This window comes from Talpa europaea (assembly GCF_964194135.1).
Source record: "Talpa europaea genome assembly, chromosome: 4".
In the NCBI taxonomy this organism is placed as follows: Eukaryota; Metazoa; Chordata; class Mammalia; order Eulipotyphla; family Talpidae; genus Talpa; species Talpa europaea.
Genome location: NC_140070.1, coordinates 43,805,008 through 43,825,220, shown reverse-complemented (window position 1 = coordinate 43,825,220; position 20,213 = coordinate 43,805,008). Strand labels below are relative to the sequence as shown.

The 20,213-nt window shown below is 35.2% G+C and overlaps 1 protein-coding gene across 3 annotated transcripts in view; it reads left to right on the top strand.

The window, feature by feature from the left end:
- The window catches only part of SGCZ (sarcoglycan zeta), a gene marked incomplete at both ends in the record, with an annotated part of 897,398 nt that overhangs the window by 545,998 nt on the left and 331,187 nt on the right, over nucleotides 1–20,213 (top strand). For all 3 annotated transcript variants that reach the window (XM_084232793.1, XM_084232794.1, XM_084232792.1), the window contains one exon: nucleotides 17,716–17,910. In XM_084232793.1, coding sequence (XP_084088919.1) covers nucleotides 17,716–17,910 — 195 coding nt within the window. The remainder of the gene's footprint in view (nucleotides 1–17,715; nucleotides 17,911–20,213) is intronic.

Sequence of the window (20,213 nt, the reverse complement as noted above, 5' to 3'; positions counted from 1 at the left end):
TAAGTTTCAGGGAAACATTTTCTCACCTCTGTGACTGTATATATCATATCATGCCTATCACCAAATGTCAAATCACAATCCACCATCAATCTGTTGGCTACCTTTACCCAGAACCTCCCCACTCCTTTCACTCTCGTATCCACCAACATTCAACAACATTCTCATGTTGTTGTCAGATAAGAACTACTTGTTTTTGTTTTATTTGTTCAATTGATTTATTTTTTGCTTTATACACCACAGATTAATGAAGTTATATGGTATTTATCTTATGACTTGTGTTACTTATTATAATCCCCTCAAGTACATTTACATTGTCTCAAATGGCAAGATTACTTGTACTTTTAATAGCCAAGTAGTATCCGTTGTGTATGTATACCATATTTTCTTTATCCATTCATCCATTGTTGGGCACTTGTATTGCTTCCATGTCTTGACTGAGAATAGTGCTGTAATATTATGAATCTTTTTTTTTTATTTTATTTATACAAGCACTGGGTACAGTCAGAAGGGCGGGAGGGTGAGATAATTCATCAGAGCCAGAGCAGGGAGCAGAATAGGAAGAAGGACTGAAGTACACTGCTGAGGGGAGCAGCGGGCGGCAGGAGAGGTCTGCGTGCTATGTGGGACCATCGCCTGGCGGCCAGGGATCAAACTGGCGCTTCAGAGGCTGCAGACAGCTTGCAACCCAGCGTTCAACCACTGCGCCACCGGGAAGGCCCTATGAATCTTTTTAAAGATTTATTTATTTACGTACATATATATACACATAGATGTGTGTATGCATTTATGTGTGTGTAAAAAAAAAATATTTATTTATTTATGCAAACAAGAACTGGGGGGCAGGGCCAGAGGTGCGGGAGGTAAGAGGATTCACCAGAGACAGAATGGTGAGCAGAACAGGTAGGCTGACCAAAATACACTGCGGAGGGGAGCAGCGGGTTGGACTGGAGAGGTCTGCTGTGTCAGGTGGGTTAGCAACCTTGCAGGGGATAGAACTCATGGTGCAGTGGCTGCGGTTAGCTTCGTAGTGCTGAAACTTAACCTCTTGCACCACCAGGGAGGCCCAATATTATAAATCTTTTTGTAGAAATTCACTAAAATTAGTGAACATCTGTTTCCTTGTTCATTGCTGAACTTACTAAAATGGACTTTATTGTGTCTCCAAGAATTCATCAATCTTCTTAATATTTATGCTAATTATAATTAAATTAGATCTACTTTTTTTTAAGATTTATTTATTTATGCATACAAGAACTGGGGTACAGGCCAGAGGCATGGGGGGTGAGAGGATTCACCAGAGACAGAGTGGGGAGCAGAACAGGCAGATTGATGAAATACACTGCTGAGGGAAGCAGCCGGTGAGTCAGGAGAGGTCTGCTGCGCCATGTGGGTCACCTCCCTGGCTGGGATCAAACTCGTGCTGCAGTGGTTGTGGATAGCTTCATGGGTTGACTCTTAACCCCTTGCGCCACCAGGGAGGCCCCCAGATTTACTTTTTCTAAGTTTCCCAAACTAAATTTGAGTGAATCAATAATATTTAATCTGTGTTGAATTAAAGTTCTAAAATACTAATCCTCCCTCCCTGCCTCTCTTCCTCCTTCCCTCCCTGCTGCCTTTCCTGCCTACCTTCTTTCCATTTTTTGCTATAACATTGTTTTTCATCCTTGTCTGTATATTAGAATTATAGGCTCTCTCCCCTTAGGTGTTATTACCACATCACACTCACTGATTTCCCTCTAACACGTGGTCAGAGACAAATGTGATAAATACTTTGCAGTCAGGGTACTAATCTGAATGGTCATTGGAAAAGAATGAAACAGGGGAAAGCCATGGCCTATTTTCCGCTGATAACTGGTGGGCACAGGATTTTGCCTTTCACTTCCTTGAGTAGAGTGCAGAGGCCTAGGTGTGGACTGGAGAAGAGGTACACAGACAGGGTAGCTAGGTAGAACTGACATCTGGTTGAGTCTCCTGGTGACTCTAAATGAGTTTTACTTAATCCTTGCCATCTCTTTTCTATTATCAAATATGCATATGATTTCCAAAATATATATAGCCTTCTCCCAGCTCCACTCAGGCATGATAAAATAGAAATGTGGGTAAATAAACGTATGCTGAATTATGAGTCTTTCATGATTTCCCAAGACCCTTATGCACTGTATAGTTTATTATAGTGCCTATGAAGGTCGTTCTGCTGAAAATAGAAATAAAATGCTAGAAATTATTTATTCAGTAAATATTTATTATGTATTTATATGAGTCAGGCATAGTTTGTCTGTGGAAATAAATATGTGAATAGAATATAATCAATCATTAAAACATAGCCTATATATACAAAGGAAGTGAAGAATTTTATCCAATTCATGAAACGGATGAAACCATGTGCATATTATTTTATTGTGAGATTAGAAGGTTGCATATCATTCCAATTTATTATTGAATGTAGTATGTTTTTGTTATTTTAATCTACATAATTGTTGCATTAATGTGATAATATAGAAGATAAATAAAACTTTAAATATATATGACACTTGTATATGAGAACAGAAATAGTGGTAATTTGTTTTTTTTTAAATTAATAACCATTTCTCAAATGCACTTAGCATGATTTTCAGACTTTTAGTATCAATTTAATAATTGAATCCTCACTTAAATATTTCTTCTGGAAATTGGAATTTAATTTTTAAAATATTTTATTAAAATAATATCGATTTAGGGCCTCCCCGGTGGCGCAGCGGTTGAGCGCTGGGTTGCGAAGCTACCTGCGGCCTCTGCGGCGCCGGTTCGATCCCCGGCTGCTCCCCAGCCACCGGAGGAGGGTCCCACATGGTGTGCAGACCTCTCCTGCCGCCCGCTGCTCCCCTCAGCAGTGTACTTCGGTCCTTCTGCCTGCTCTGCTCCCTGCTCTGGCTCTGGTGAATTCTCTCACCCTCCGCGCTTCTGACTGTACCCAGTGCATGTATAAACCAAACAAACAAACAAATAATAAATAAATAAGACATGCCTCTAGAAAATTAAAAAAAAAAAATTAAAAAAATAATATCGATTTATAAAACTGGATATGATTCAGAAAATAGGGACTGAAGTATGTTAATCCTTATTATTTATTTTCATACGGAATTATTTTGGTGATGATGGGCAATCTAATTATTATAAGTGATTCATCATTTTTTATCCTTCACATCACTTTCTTACATTGACAGGATCACATTACTTTCTTATGTGTGTCCTAAACTCAAAATTAGGGAACAAGAAGTTATGTGTCGAGTAGCAACTGCATTCTTGGTGTATGTGTGTACTCTGGTATTTAGACTACAACAGTTCTTACCCTGAAGTTGGACTCCAGTCAAAGAACTTGCACTGATCTGTGTCTTATTGCCCTCTAATATATCTGTATTGTTATAAGTCTATTGTTATAAGGATTGTAAGGAATAGGTGCATGAAAGCATTCCTAGCAAGTGTGTTCAAGTCACTATTCAAGTGACTGCATGTTTGAATTCATCACAGGGATACAAAATAAGTTTCTAGAAGAATTTCATTTGGTAGTGTTTGATAGGAACAATACAAACAATGGCAAAATTTAATACTGCATGGATTCCATGTTCTGAAGTTGTTGTCAAGGAGATAGACCTCAGAAATGAAGGTGGAATGACAAATTTGTTTAGTCAGATCTTATCAAATACCTGTGCTATTAGTGATGACAAAATATTCATTTATTCAATAAATGTTTTGATCTCCTACTGGTTCTATATAACGGTATATAAGGGTTCTATATAAGGGCATTATTGCCATAAATAACCCAAAGTACCTATCATCTTGCAGCCTCTGTTCTATTGAAAGTGGTGGAAAATAAACTGATAAATATTTGGTGTTGGGTGGAGGAGATAAGTTCTATGAATGAAAATATGCCCAGGAGAGTGAAAAAAATGGGATGAAGGGGTGCTTTAGTGAAAATAAAATGATACTGAGTAAAGAACATACTTTCCAATGGCCCATGGAACCCTGCCTCTCCTTGTTTCTTTGGCTTACGCAGACCTTCCATCTTTGACCTTGCCTCCCTGCTAGACCCAGAAGAGGACAGTCAAAAGTTTTTTAATGCTAGGATAAGGAAGTGAAAATTTGTTTGGCTAGATTTTATTGATCTTCACAAAGTCATCTTTGTTAAATTTATTTAAGGCAGACAGTTCTAAATTAAAACATGTTCTCTATGAATTGCCTCTTGTTCCTATCTCCAAAAGTGAGATAATATAAAACAGATCAAATTTCCTTGGAGTCCATTGTACATTAGAAAATTTTACATCAAAACAAATATGGCTATACAATACATCATTTAAAGTAATGCAAAATGTAACTAACATTGTCAAAATGGGGAGAAAAAGAGAGATAACTTTCAATAGACTAAGTATTTTGAAATTGGTTTGTAACATTTTTTCATAACCAGTGGTGTTTTCCAATTAATCACCAAGACTATGGAAACCATACTCCATCACCCTTATTCTTATTAAAATGTTTTTCTATTTGCTTATACAATAAAGTTCAATGATACTTGTTCTCTCTGATTTTCTTTCTTGCTATTGTTCTTCAAACATGTTTGCTATTTTTTTTTTAGCAGCACATGATTTATTTATTTTTTATTATTTTATTTTATTTTTTTTATAAATTTTATTGTTATATTCCCCATACAATTGCAGCCCCCCCATTCTGACCCCAATCCCTCCCTTCCCGCCCCCACCCCCCTAAAAGTGTCTCTGGTTCATAGTTTTTTGTTGATTTTGATTTTCACTTTCTTATAGTTATTCATTTTCCTGGTCCCTTATTTAAGTTTTCTAGATTCCTGCTATGAGTGAGACCATCCGGTATTTTTCTTTTTCTTTTTGGCTTATTTCACTGAGCATGATCCCTTCCAGCGCCATCCATGTTGCTGCAAATTGCATGTGTTTATCTTTTTTGAATGCTGAGTAATATTCCATGGCATATATGTACCACATCTTCTTGATCCAGTCATCTATTTTTGGGCATTTGGGTTGTTTCCAAAGCTTAGTTATTGTAAACAGTGCTGCTATAAACATAGGGGTGCAGGTGTTCTTTGGAACTGATGTTTCTGTGTCCTTTGGGTAAATACCTAAGAGTGGAATTGCTGGATCATATGGAAGCTCTATGTTTAGTAGGTCCAGAAATCTCCACACAGCTTTCCACAGTGGTTGGACCAGTTTGCACTCCCACCAACAGTGCAGAAGAGTTCCTTTTTCTCCACACCCTCGCCAACATTTGTTGTTGCTAGTTTTTTTTTAATATGTGCCATTCTCACTGGTGTGAGATGGTATCTCATGGTAGTTTTGATTTGCATTTCCCTGATGACAAGTGATGTTGAACATTTTTTCATATGCCTGTTGGCCATTTGCATTTCCTCTTCAGAGAAGTTTCTTTTTAGCTCTTCTGCCCATTTTTTGACTGGATTATTTTCTTTGTTGTTGTTGAGTCTCATCAGCTCTTTGCAGATTTTTGTGATCAGTCCTTTATCATTAGTGTTGTGTGCAAAAATGTTCTCCCAGTTGGTGGGGTTTCTCTTTGTTTTTGTTATTGTCTCTTTTGCTGTGCAAAAGCTCTTTAATTTGATGTAGTCCCAGCTGTTTATCTTTGCCTTCACTATCACTGCTTTGGGTGATGTGTCTGTAAAGATGTCTTTGATGTGCAAATCACGTAGTGTTTTGCCTATATTTCCTTCTATATATTTTATGGTTTCAGGTCTTATGTCTAGTTCTTTAATCCATTTTGAGTTGATTTTTGTGTATGGTGTGAGATGGTGGTCAAGCTTCATTCTTTTGCATGTAGCGACCCAGTTTTCCCAGCACCATTTATTGAACAAACTTTCTTTGCTCCAATGCATATTCTTTGCTCCTTTGTCAAAGATTAGTTGACCATAAATCTGTGGGTTGATTTCTGGATTTTCTATTCGATTCCATTGGTCTGTATGTCTGTTCTTGTTCCAATACCATGCAGTTTTGATGATTATGGCTTTGTAGTATAGTTTGAAGTCTGGGAGTGTGATGCCTCCGTTCCCTTCTTTTTTTTTTGTCAGGAGAGCTTTGGCTATTCGGGGTTTTTTGTGATTCCATATGAATTTCATCAATAATTGTTCTATTTCTTTGAAGAATGACATTGAAATTTTGATTGGAATAGCATTGAATCTGTATATTACTTTTGGAAGGATGGCCATTTTAATAATGTTTATTCTTCCAATCCATGAGCAGGGGATGTCTCTCCATTTCTTTGTGTCTTCTTCTATTTCTTTTAACAGTGTTTTATAGTTTTCTTTGTATAGGTCCTTTACCTCTTTTGTTAGATTTATTCCCAAATATTTGATTTTTTTTTTGTTTCAATAACAAAAGGGATGGTTTTTTTGATTTCTTCTTCTTCAGATTTATTGTTTGTGTATAGGAAGGCTACTGACTTTTGTGTGTTGATTTTGTATCCTGTCACTTTACTGAACTGATTGATGAGTTGAATTAGCTTTTCTGTGGGGTTTTTGGGGTTCTCTATGTATAATATCATATCTTCTGCAAATAGTGATAGTTTGACTTCTTCTTTTCCTATTTGGATTCCTTGGATGTCTTTCTCTTTTCTTATTGCCCTGGCTAGGACTTCCAGTATTATATTGAAAAGCAGTGGTGAGAGTGGACATCCTTGTCTTGTTCCAGATCTTAATGGAATTGCTTTCAGCTTTTCACCATTGAGAATGATACTGGCTGTTGGCTTGTCATAGATGGCCTTTATGAAGTTGAGGTATGTTCCTTGTATCCCAAGAATTTCAAGGGCTTTTATCATGAATGGGTGTTGCACTTTGTCGAAAGCTTTCTCAGCATCTATTGATATTATCATATGGTTTTTATATTTCTTTTTGTTGATGTGTTGGATAACGCTGATTGATTTTCGGATGTTAAACCATCCTTGTGTCCCTGGAATGAATCCTACTTAGTCGTGGTGAATTATCTTATGGATACATTGTTGGATTCTGATAGCTAAAATTTTATTGAGGATTTTTGCATCAGTGTTCATTAGGGAGATTGGCCTGTAGTTTTCCTTTTTTGTGTTGTCCTTGTTCGGTTTTGGTATTAGTGTAATGTTGGCTTCATAAAACATGTTTGGTATTGTCCCTTCCTTCTCAATTTTTTGGAAAATTTTGTGAAGGATAGGCACTAATTCGTCTCTGAATGTTTGGTAGAATTCATTTGTAAATCCATCAGGTCCTGGGCTTTTGTTTTTGGGGAGGTTTTTGATTACCATTTCAATTTCGCTAATTGTAATTGGTCTGTTTAGGTGTTCTATTTCTTCTTTATCTAGCTTTGGGTGATTGTAGAGTTGTAGGAATTTGTCCATCTCCTCTAGATTGTTGAACTTGTTTCCATATAACTGTTCATAGTAGTTACTGATTATTCTTTTGATTTCTGCTGTGTCCGTTGTGATTTCTCCTCTTTCAATGATGATCCTGTGTATTTGTGCTTTCTCCCTTTTTTCCTTTGTGAGCCTGGCTAGGGGTTTGTCTATTTTATTGATTTTTTCAAAGAACCAGCTCTTGGTTTCATTGATCTTTTGGATTGTTTTTTTAGTTTCAATTTCATTTATTTCTGCTTTGGTTTTTATTATTTCTTTTCTTCTACTGGTTTTGGGGTTTTTTTGTTGTTCTTTTTCTAGATCTTTGAGCTTCGAGATTAGGTTGTTTCTTTGCGTTCTTTCTTGTTTCTTGATGTGAGCTTCTATTGCTATATATTTTCCTCTTATTACTGCTTTTGCTGCATCCCATACATTTAGGATATTGGTGTCCTCCTTGTCGTTCAATTCAAAAATTTTTTTAATTTCTTCTTTGATCTCCTCATTAGTCCAATGGTCTTCCAGTAGTGTGGTTTTTAATCTCCATGAGGTAGGAAAGTTCCTTGCCTTCTTTTTATGGTTTATTTCTAGTTTGATGCCTTCAAGGTCAGAAAAGATGGTTGATATAATTTCAATCTTGGTGTATCTGTTGATGTTTGTCTTGTGCCCCAGTATGTGATCGATCCTGGAGAATGATCCGTGTGCGCTTGAGAAAAATGTGTACTCCTTTTTTTTTGCGGTTTAGTGTTCTATAGATGTCTGTTAAGCCCAATTGCTCTAGGTCCTTATTTAGAGCTTTGGTTTCTTTACTTATTTTTTGTCTTGTTGATCTATCCATTGTTGATAGTGGTGTGTTGAAGTCTCCCACTACGTATGTGTTTTCTCTGATGTCTGTTTTTTCAGAGAGGACAACAGTTGTCTGATATATTTTGGTGCTCCTTCGTTTGGTGAGTATATGTTAATGAGTGTTATTTCTTCTTGAAGTATTGTCCCCTTGATCATAATGTAGTGACCATTGGGGTCTCTTTTTATCTTTTTGAGTTTGAAATCTGTTTTATCTGATATAAGTATAGCTGTTCCTGCTTTCTTTTTTGGTCCATTTGCTTGTAGGATTGTTTTCCATCCTTTAACTTTGAGCCTATTTTTATCTTTTGTAGCTAAATGTGTTTCCTGGAGACAGCAAAAGGTTGGGTTTTGTTTCTTAATCCAGGCTGCAACTCTGTGTCTTTTTATTGAAGAGTTTAGTCCATTTACATTTAGATTTAATATTGATATGTTAACATCTGTATTTGCCATTGTGTTTGTCTTTCCTTTGATTTTATTTATTTATTCTTTTAATAATTTTTTTTTTGGCCTTCTTTCATTGTTATTCGTCCCTCTGAGGTTCTGGCTTTAGGACTCCTTGTAGTATTTTTTGGAGTGGGGGCTTAGTTGCAATGAAATTCCGGAGTTTCTGTTTGTCTTGGAAGGTCCATATTCTTTCTTCAAAGAGGAAGTAGAGCTTTGCGGGATAGAGTATTCTTGGGTGGCATCTGTTTTCTTGGAGTCTGTTGACTATGTCCCTCCACTCTCTCCTTGCCTGTAGTGTTTCTTCGGAGAAATCTGATGTCAGCCTGATTGGTTTTCCTTTGAATGTTATCTGTTTCTTCCCTCTTGCCAGCTTCATTATTTTTTCCTTGTCCTGGATTCTTGGGAGCTTTACTATTATGTGTCTTGCTGTATTTTTCCTTTCGTCGTGGAAGTTTGGTGTTCTTCTTGCTTCTTGTATATCAATTTTCAGCTCCTTCTTCACATTTGGGAAGTTCTCTTCAATTATCTCTTTGAATATTTTCTCTGTTCCTACATCTCTCTCCTCGCCTTCTGGTATTCCTATAATTCTTATATTTCCTTTCCTCATGGAGTCAGATAGTTCCCGAAGTCTTTCTTCGTTCTTTTTCCTTCGTACTTCTCTTTCCTTTTCTGTTTTGGTTCTTTTTATTTCTGTGTCTTCAAGATTACTTATTCGTTCTTCCATTTCATCTATTCTGCTTTCATTGCTTTTCCCAGAATTCTTTAGTTCTTCCATTAATTCTTTGATCTCCTGCATTTCTTTTACTTCCCTCTTTAGGGACTCAATTTCTTTCTTCTGACCATTGTTTTCCCTCTCTAGGGACTCAATTGCATTCTTCTGATCGTTGATTATTTTTCCCTTATCATTGTTTTCCTTTATGACTTCTGTCAGTTTTTTAATCACGGCAATTTTAAATTCTCTTTCTGGAAGGCTCAGAAATTCTTCCAAGTTATTGTCGTTGCAATCTGGGGGCTGGTTTTCTTTTTGTGGTGTGCTTTTTCTCTGGAGAGTTGCTAGGTTGCGTGTGGTTCTTCTCCTCCCTATGTTTTGCTATTGATCTTTATTGTTTTAAATAGTGTAGGCTCTCCATTTGCCCAATTAAACTCTCCAGCTGTGTTTCTAGCAAATTTGTTATACCTTAAAGATTTTTCCTTTTCTCATGCTGTGTATGTATAGCCGTGCTTGCCAACAGGCTTCTGCTTGCAATCTTAGTGAAAAGGGTCCCCATAACTATTTAGGTTGTTTTATTTCTTGCTGGTGATATGTCTCTATGTGGGCAGTCTTCTCTGTCTCCTTCAAAATTGCTTTAATGGCTAGATTTTTCTATTTGGGTCACACAAGGGATCTGAGAATTGAGTTAGTTGGATGTTAGGAAACTAAAACCACATCTGTATCTAAATACATGCTCAAAACTGTGACTGAGTTTTCATCCAATTAAATACTGAGGAAATATTTCCTATATGAAAGTATTTATTTTAGAGTAGATGACATGTAAAATAATGTAAGTCTGACTGTGAGTTACTGAAAAAAATCTATCCTTAAATATCCATATTTTTTAAAGCTTTTATTCATCTGAGAATGTGTTTCCCTTTTAATGCCTATTCAGGTTTTTTCTTTTCTGTCAGACTTGGCTATAATTCTCTTCTATTTCCCATCTCAAGAGGCATCCCATTCAACTCAAATATCTTTCATCATTCTTGAAATTCAGTTGCTAGGCTGCTGCTTTTCCAGGTTGTAAAACCTGACTACAGCATTTTCCATTAACCAACTGGAAATTTTTTTTCTAGATGGACATTTTTCTTAAATTGCAACTTCTAACTACTATCATGTTGAAATGTGCTTTTGAGGATTAAGTATCATAGACAGGGAAAGGTTTAAATTGCCATGGTTAGTGAACTTTACTGTATTGTTTTCAATCTCAACGTTAGTAGGTGTTTAGAGACTCATTTTCTGGGAACAGAAAACAAAATGCCTTTCTACTGTGTAAAGTTTACACCATATAATTTAGACCCTTGAAGCATTTTCTTTTTAAAATTATATTTAGGTCATGTTTTTAAAAACTAATTCCAATAAAAAATACTTATACCACCCTGGAGAAGGAGATCACTAGTTAAGGAGTGAATGATAAATTTTTGAAGTGAGTATTTTTACCTTTTAAAATGAAAAGAGCACTTTAACATTCCGCTTTTCAACTCCTGTATTGCTCTTATATAAGTCAATGTAATATTCACTTGAGAGTGGAGGAAACTGGGGCAGAAAAAGTCTAAGTGACTTGCCTTGGGACACAAAGAATGGCCTGGCTTAGACTGCAGCTTGAATCTGCAGACTGCATATTATCAACTGTGATTATCAATCTGAGACTACATATTATCAACTGTGTCCCATTCCTTGTCTAAGTAAATAACAGACTGTTGTAGTCTTAAATCTAACATGATCAACACTTAATGAGCAGTGACACCAACATGACTTACCACTTTTCCTAGAAAATCAGTCATTCCCAGTGAGGAAGTTAGCAGTTTTTAGAAACAAGATTCAATTTTTATGGGCACAAAGATATTGTATATTGCTACTTGAGTATTCCCAGTGCTAGCTCCATAATCAGAAATTAAAATCAGTTCCCCAAATTATGCAGTTTACAGTCCAGGAGATACATGCTTCTCTTTCATATTCATCTTTCTTGTAACAGGGAACATAGACAACATGTCCGAGTAGAGATTAGGTGCTTGATTTATATTTTAATATTAAGAATTAAATAATGAGTGAGGTAAGCAAATAACTTCTGTTTATCTACAGTCTTTGTGCTTACTTGTCTGCATTATATATAGCGTTTATATGAGTAGTATAAAGTTGAGCGTAATATATATTAAAATCAATTATATAACTTCTGATAAAAAATAGTTTCTCTTTTAAAATTGGGACTGACAATAAGTTGTCAGTTGAACTAACTTTCTGATTTTTTCAAGTTATTAATCTTTTTTGTTCTTGATAAAAGTCAGATTTAAAGAACAAAAATATTGTTTCACAATTTACCTCCAGATTTCTCATTTTCACTGCTATTTTAAAATTGTTTAAATCCCTTTCCTATTAGACTCACAAGGATACAAATATGTGACAGTCCTCCTTAATCATCCTCTCAACAGTGTTTCTTCTTTATAAAACAAAACAAGGCATTCCTTTAATAATTATAATTTTTATTCTTAGTTTAGCCAATAATAATATACAAGAATTATCTTATGCATTGTGATCATCCTTCACCTCTTCATTTCTTCATCTATCCTCACAAATATTTGTAGAGGGCAATTTTTTGGTAGATTTTCTAATCTATCCAGAAAGATGCAACATATAATTATATTACACACACCCTTCTTTCTCATCTCCCAATTTTAGAAAATAAATAATAAAAATTTACCAAACGGGAAAGACTATTGGTATGAAAGGATGTTACTTATATATAATAGCATTCCAGGGCTTAGACATGGAAATCCAAATGGAGTGGAGCAATGATGTGTAATGCAACCTCTGAATAATTGTGCTAAGGGGGAGTCTTGGTGCCACATGTCCTGGAGCCAAACACCTGCAGCCTGAAACCAGAGTATAGCTATTTTCAGTTCTGTATTTGCTAATGTGAGTCAGAGTGCTACTGAAATAAGAATGAAAACTGTTCTCATTAGATTATGATAACTGTAATTTACTTACGTTGCCCCCACTCTGTGGAGTCCAACTCCCTGACTGATCTTTGTCATTGTTGATATTTCTTCAACCACTACAATTCCAAGGAAGCATAACTCATTTCTGATAGCAGCTTTGTCACTTCCATTACTGGCCCCAAATTAAGTGTTCTCATTCATTTTCCATTCTCTATCTCATATCCTTCACACAGACTTGTACTGACACCTGATTTATTACTCTAACACCAGACTCCATGTTCTCAAACTGAAATCCCATTCACTTTGCTCTTCTCTTCCTCTCAAAAATTGGTATACTTACATTCTCCACTCTAATTAGGTCTTCAAAGATCTCTTTTGCCTCTCTTCTCAGATGACTATCATTTTAGTCTCATCTTAAGTGTTACATTTTGGGGAAGCAGCCCCTTTCAGTCATTTTTAAAGTAGTCCCTGAATTATTTTATGGTGCCTATTACCATTATACCATCTGCCTCTTTTATAAAGTATTTTGTTATACAATGTGACTATTTTATTATTGTAATTATTGTCTTTAGAGTATGTTGCTATTTGGTGTGTTATTTTTATTTGCTTATTGTGTTTTCCCCACACAAATATGTGAAATTCACAGGCAGAATAACCTTGAACCCTGCCTGCATAGTTGACACTAAATATTTTATCAAATGAAAACCCACTTCAGCTGAGACTTTCAGTGGATGCCCTACTAGGAGTATTTTTATAAACATAATTCAAATAATGATGTTAACCAGCTTGGAATATTTAGCACATTAGTCTGGGCTTAGTGCTTTATACTGTTGCAGGGAGTAAAAGCAAATGGATTCTGCTACTCAGGTTAAAATATCCTTCCATTCAGCTTGGTAGGCATCACAAGAATTCTCCAAGCCAGAATATTACTAGTCACCCATGTGTGGATCATTAGAGATCACTTCATTCTCTTCTGGTGTTTATATACTATGTTATTAAAGTTACTTAAAAAAATGATCCTTTCTGAAAACCAGATTTCCATACCTTTGGAGAAAATGTAAAAAATTCACAAGGTCTAATTCTATTTGGCTATACATCTTTCATTTCATCTCATAACATCTTATAAATTTTATTCACACTGTCAGAAGTTTGAAGGTATGTTTCATTATAAAGAAAGTGTAAAGTCAAAATTTAATACAGCCTTTCCCTGAATTCCGTGGGTGGCCAAGTAAATACATTTTCCTTAAAGTAAATGCTGATAACCCTCTCTATCCAAGAAAGCCAAAGACTTCCTTAGTATTAAATAACTGCGTTTTAGAATTTATTTGACTGTAATGAGTGATTTGTAAACATTTGTACAAATACTTTTTAGTGTGATATAGAATTGCAAAACTAAGATGAAATGGGTCCTAACTACTTTAAGTAGCTAGGAAGAGTATATAGAACCTTAAAAACCAATTAAATGTAAAAAGGGGGTGGGGGCTTTTGAGGATGTCAAATTTATATTGAGGATGTAGATAGGATTAATGCAGAAAAACATCTAGTAGAATGATATTTTCTCTTAGGAAATCATGATCATCTCTCAGGAAATTGACAGTTATTCAGAAGAATCTCTGCAATTATACATTTGTTTGCTAGATCTTTAGGATGACAATAAGCACTTAGTGAAAAAAATGTTTTATGTTATTTATAGGATTCTCATAATTCCAAGGGAACCAAGATATTTCACTATATATTTATTCCCTAAAAATGTATAAAAAATTAACATTTTAGGTAAAGGTTGCAAAAGTTCCAAATTTGGAAATGTTGCAAAAGTTTCAAACGTAGGGTAATTTGCTTAACCTCTTACAGTTGTAAGTTCTTACTCTTTAGTTTTTGTGATCTTAAAAAACACAGCTCTTTGAATGTTAAGAAAAAAAGGTATTTAAAAAATTAAACCCTGTTATCTTTTTCTATCTTGCATAATACCTTGAAGTATTTTTTAATGGAGAAGGTATATAAGGCAATAATTTTTAGCTCATTTAAAAATACTATTGAGTTTCTTGAGATGGTAAAAAAAAAATCTAAAAAAATAAGGTAAAATTAATCAACTTAAATATTTTTTTCTTCACAACCTTTTCTCTTGGTCTTTTATCATTCCATTTACTTTTTTTTTAAATTGTTAAAGGCATTTGATATATTTACCACCCCCCCTCCCCCGGCATGTAAATCTCAGCTTCATGTCAAATTAGGATTTGTGGAAATAGAATATTCTACAAACAGTATAAGTCACATGAAGTTTGCTTTAATATATTAAAAACAATGCATGTTCTGAATAGCCACAGCATTTCATTTGTGACATGTACAAGGAAAGGTCTCCTGCTTGCCAATCAGGTATATTCAAGCTCCTGCACTCTCCACTCTTTCCCTATCTCTTTGTTCTTTTCTATCCTCAGGCTCTTCCCTGTTCTTCCTTCTAATGTAATAGTTCCCCTAATGTTTTTTATACTCTTATTATATTATATTCTCTACTTTATAATCAGAATCACTCTCAAAACTATAATATCTCCACTAATATTCTTTTTTTTGTAATTACTATTTATAGAATAAATACAAAGGGGAATATGTGAATATTGGGGCATTCTCTAAAATAAAATTAAAAACTGATCTAGGGCCTCCCTCATGGAACAGGGTCTCCACTAATATTCTTAAAGTGAATTACCATTATATGTTGTCACCTGTTATAACACTGAAGGTACACATCTTTTATTTATTTATTTGTTTGTTTGTTTGTTTGTTTATTTATTTATTTATTTATACAAGCACTGGGTACAGTCAGAAGCGCGGGAGGGTGAGAGAATTCACCAGAGTCAGATCAGGGAGCAGAGCAGGCAGAAGTCCGAAGTACACTGCTGAGGGGAGCAGCGGGCGGCAGGAGAGGTATGCGCGCCATGTGGGACCCTCCTCCGGTGGCCGGGGAGCACCTGGGGATTGAACCGGCACTGCAGAGGCTGCAGGCAGCTTCACAACCCAGCGCTCAACTGCTGTGCCACCGGGGAGGCCCAGTACATATCTTTTAATGGGTGATTTAGCTCGCCTTCAAATTCTAATCTAATTAAAGATTAAAGTCCACTGTCAAGGAAATATTAGCTATTAATTTAAATTTATATAATGACCATAAACAGATAATTCTTCATATTATTAAAAAAATACTCTTTATCATTACTATTAGTACTTCTAACTCACTTGACATTTTTATTTAACTTGTACAACTTTTACTGTATGAAGTATAAAAACTTGGCAACATATTTATCAATACATGAGTACAATCTGAAAGTATGGCTTTATAATAAAACAAAAATGGGGGCCTCCCTGGTGGCCCAGGCGGTTGAGCGCAGCAGTGCAAAGCTGTCCACAGCCCCTGCAGAGGTGGTTCGATCCCTGCAGGCCTTGGAGCAACCCACATGCGAGCAGACCTCTCCTGTCTCGCTGCTGCTCCCCTCAGCAGTGTATTTCGTCAGTCTGCCTGTTCTGTTCCCCACTCTATCTCCTCTCACTCTCCCGCGCATCTGGCTTATACTCTGGCTCTTGTGCAAATAAAATAAATCTTAAAAAAAAAAAATAAAACAAAAATGGAAAAAAGCTAACTAAGGACATTTATGCATTTCTCATTAGGTTCATTTATTTGTATTGTATATATTAGGTAATTTTAACTCTTTCTTAATTTTTTTATTTTATTATATATATATTTTTACATCATTTTCATTTTTGCACAATGTATACATTTTCATCTTGGTTATATTCCCCATTCAATTCCCACCCTCTTATTTTGACCCTACTCCCTCTTTCTCCCTCTCCCTCCCCGTAGTATGTCTCTGGTTTATAGTTGCTTGTTGATTTTGATTTTTACTTTATTATAATTAGTCTTTTTCCTGGTTCCTTATGTAGGTTTTCTAAATTCCTGCTATGAGTGAGACCATCCAGTATTTTTCTTTTTCTTTCTGGCTTATTTCACTGAGCATGATCCCTTCCAGTTCCATCCATGTTGCTGCAAATTGTATGAGTTTATTTTTTTTATTGCTGAGTAATATTCCATTGTTTTTATTGATATTTTTACTTTAATATAATTTATTTGACATTTCTGTCAGTGAATTGATTACTGACATACTTAAGGAAAGCAATCTTAGAAAAACCTTAAGAGAAATAAATGGAATAATATTATCCCATATATCATATTTTTAAAACATGGCTATTTTCATGCTTGATATAATAAATGCTATTCTGAAAATTATCCACCCAGCAGATAATTCTTTGATTTTTTATACATATTTCTAGATTGTATCAGGACAGTAAACACTCTTTTTTGAAAAAAACAATATGGAGCCTAAATGTTTCTTTACCAAAGACGACTACTCCCTTCCCTTATGAGACTTCCTCTTATTTCATTATACTGTGTTATAAAATGATGCTGTAGTATATAGACTGTTGAATTAGATATCAGTTGTTTTCTAACTCATAAAATAAAAATAACTAAGTTTCTAAATTAAAATTTTTATTATTTATATCTATGAAATCCTAAATGAAAATATACTTTCTTTCCATAGTCTCTTGCAAATACATTGGCATTTTTTATTGAAACATACCCTAAACATCTTATATCCATATATCGTAAACACACAGTAAAACCTACTGACATAGTTGGACTCTGTCCAACGAACAGGTGAGACCTATTCCGAGAGAAAACTAGACATGTGTGGAGGCTATGGCCACTAGAAGAAGAGTCTTCTGAGACTCTTGAGATGAAATTCTGTTATTGAGATCAGAAAAACCTGGCTAAAAATAATATAACTCATATATACCACAATTAGTTAAATGCTCTAAAATAAAAAAAAAAAAATTGGTGGGGGCCTTGCTAGTGTCATAAGGGTTAAGTTTCAGAACTATGAAGCAATCTGTAGCCACTATAGTATGAGTTCGAGTCCTGGCCAGTGAGCCAACCCACATGGCACAGCCAACCTCTCCTGTCTAAACCTCTGCTCCCCTCAGCAGTGTATTTCAGTTAATCTGTCTGTTCTGTGCCCCACACTGTTCTTGTGAATACTCTCACCCTCCCTGCACCTCTGGCCTACACCCAAGCTCTTGTATACATAAATAAATAAATCTTTAAAAAATATAAAAACATAAAAACATGATAATGATTTGAAGCATTTTAATTAAATTAATAATTAGTTTCCATTATACAGAAATAATTGTTTGAGAGTTCAGTACCCACTGTTCTTAGGTATGTTCTATGTATTGATTTAAAAAATAATCATTGGTTTTATTTTTGAATGCTTTTTTTTTCTTTTTCTTCTCTTTTCTTTCTTTTTTTTTTTTTTTTTCTTTTTCCAGATGACACGAGAACAATATATACTGGCAACACAACAGAATAACCTGCCAAGGGCTGAGAATGCACAACTTTACCCAGTGGGAATTTATGGATGGCGAAAGAGGTGCTTGTACTTCTTTGTCCTTCTGCTGTTGGTTACCATGATTGTTAACTTAGCCATGACAATATGGATATTGAAAGTTATGAATTTTACTGTGGTAAGTACTGCTATGATTTTACATTTATTGCTTTGGTTCAGAGATAATATAGCTATGTTATTTTTATTTTTCTAGTTGAAATTATCCACCTCAAATGTTGCAAGTATGCTTTTAAACTCAGGGCTGTCATCTTTTAAGACTGATTTCAACGTATTTATTCTTGACATATATATGATATTGCTACCTGTTATCTACATGTGAGAAATTTTGATCAGGGACAGCATAGCCCATTGATTCATTAGAAAATCAGAAAACATTTAAACAATAAGAACAAACTATTGCTTCTTATATATGCCAAGCAGAAATGAGTTTATTTTCACAGATGACATTTAATATTACAATTCATTTTAGAAATTTAAAATTCCTTTAAAATATTAAGTATAAAGAACATTTAACTCTATAGCCCTCTATATATGTTTAATATATAACATACTGCATAATCAACTCTAAACCTGAAATTTCTCCTGCGCTGTATACATGAACCAATATCGGGTAATTGTTAGCAGGAGATGATCTCATTATTTCAGAGCATAAATGAGGCAAATAGACATAAATCAGAAATTATTTCCCTCTTTTTTGAAGATGAATAATAGCAAAATTGTTATGTAATTCATGAAATCATTTTACTGCAGTTGATTGACTATATAAAATGAACCTAGAGCATGGCTTATCTGGGAGAGACTAGCTACTTTTAGCAAAGTCTAATTTAACTCATGTTATGTTTTCTGGCAAAATTCTTAAATTTCTCTACCCTGCCCTAAATCTTTGTGGCCTTTGCGTACAGATCTAAGATGTCATCCTATCCAAGCAGGTATCTTTCCCTTGCTGACAAGATTGTTATTATCCTTTAGAAATCTGCATCCTCACAGACCAGTGTAATGCTGTCTAAAAACACTGATCTTCTTACAGTGGACGGCATTTTTTTTTAACTCTGCTGCATATTGGTTTAGCAAGACAAGTGTCTTTCTGACCTCACTGATACCTAATTCTAAGTTGAAACAGAATCTCAGAAGGGAAAATGAGCCCAGCATCTGTTCACAGAGTAGAACACCACAGATTTGTGCAGGAGTCTGGGACGGCAGGTACCATAACCTTCCAGAGAGGAAAGCTATAACCGTGCAGAGCATGATAAAATAGCATATGCTCATGGAGATAAATGAGCTGAGCAAGGGCTCCATTTTTTTCTAATACAGTACAAAATTTGAAGGATATTCATGATAAAAAGAACTAAAAACAAAGAAAGGACAGGCAGAACTCACTATGGTCCATGATTAGAGGAACTAATAGCATCCTAGATATGGGTAAGTGTGCAGAGCCAGATTAAGTCCTTTGAGACTGTGGGTGATTTGAAGTGGAGTTGAGGGATAGAAAGAAAATTAATGCTTTGTGCTTTGTGCTACTATGGTAATGCCTTTGAACCATTCCTTTGTCCCAAGAGTTGCCTCAGTACTTCTCTCCCCACCTCCCAATCTCATTTGAGAATATTTTGGCGCAAATGTCATTAACTCTACCCACAGCCTTTCTGTTCTTCCGAGTTCTGTCCTACCTTCTCTGAGTAGTTTCAGAGCTTCATTAATGATCAGTTTCTCACATAGTAAGTCAATATGTATGTCCTTTTGAATCTCTTATGCTGTGCTGTTCTATCAGGCAAATATATAGATTCTCACTGCAACTTTTCAACCTCATTTTTCTTAACTTGAAAAAAAATAATTAAGGAAGTAAAGAATGGAATTTTCTCCAGGTTTTACAATCTAAAGCATTCAATTTCCTCTATCAAAAGGTGTCCATCAAAATATTCTGAAATATGTGACCAATTTGGCCAATTCAGTGACTTTTGATTCTATCCAATGACCAGGCCACAAAAGTTTTCAGATTCAAGCCATGTAAACTTCTCAAGCATATTTAAATTAATTAAGAAAATACACCCTAATGCATAATTACATGGCTGCATGCATCAGGCTCCCAATACCTTGCTGCATGCTGAGGCCAAGGTTGGATAAGCCATTCAAGGGAAATAATTGAAACAATCACCTTTGTCCTCAGGTTCTACACAAGCCCCTGGGTTTCTGTCACCTATGGAGCTATCTAATTTGAACCTCAGCTGGTCAAAATGTAAATGTCAACATATTCCTGGGGATAATGAAAAGAAGGCTATTTCCATAGGAGCCAAGCTGTTTATTTTTTATTTTGAGCATATATTTCTATTTTTTTCTAACACACTTTCAGTTTTGTATAATCAAAAAAGAAGTGTGTTTTTCCTTCAGTCATTTAATTATTTGTGTGGAGGTAAAACTAATGGAAAG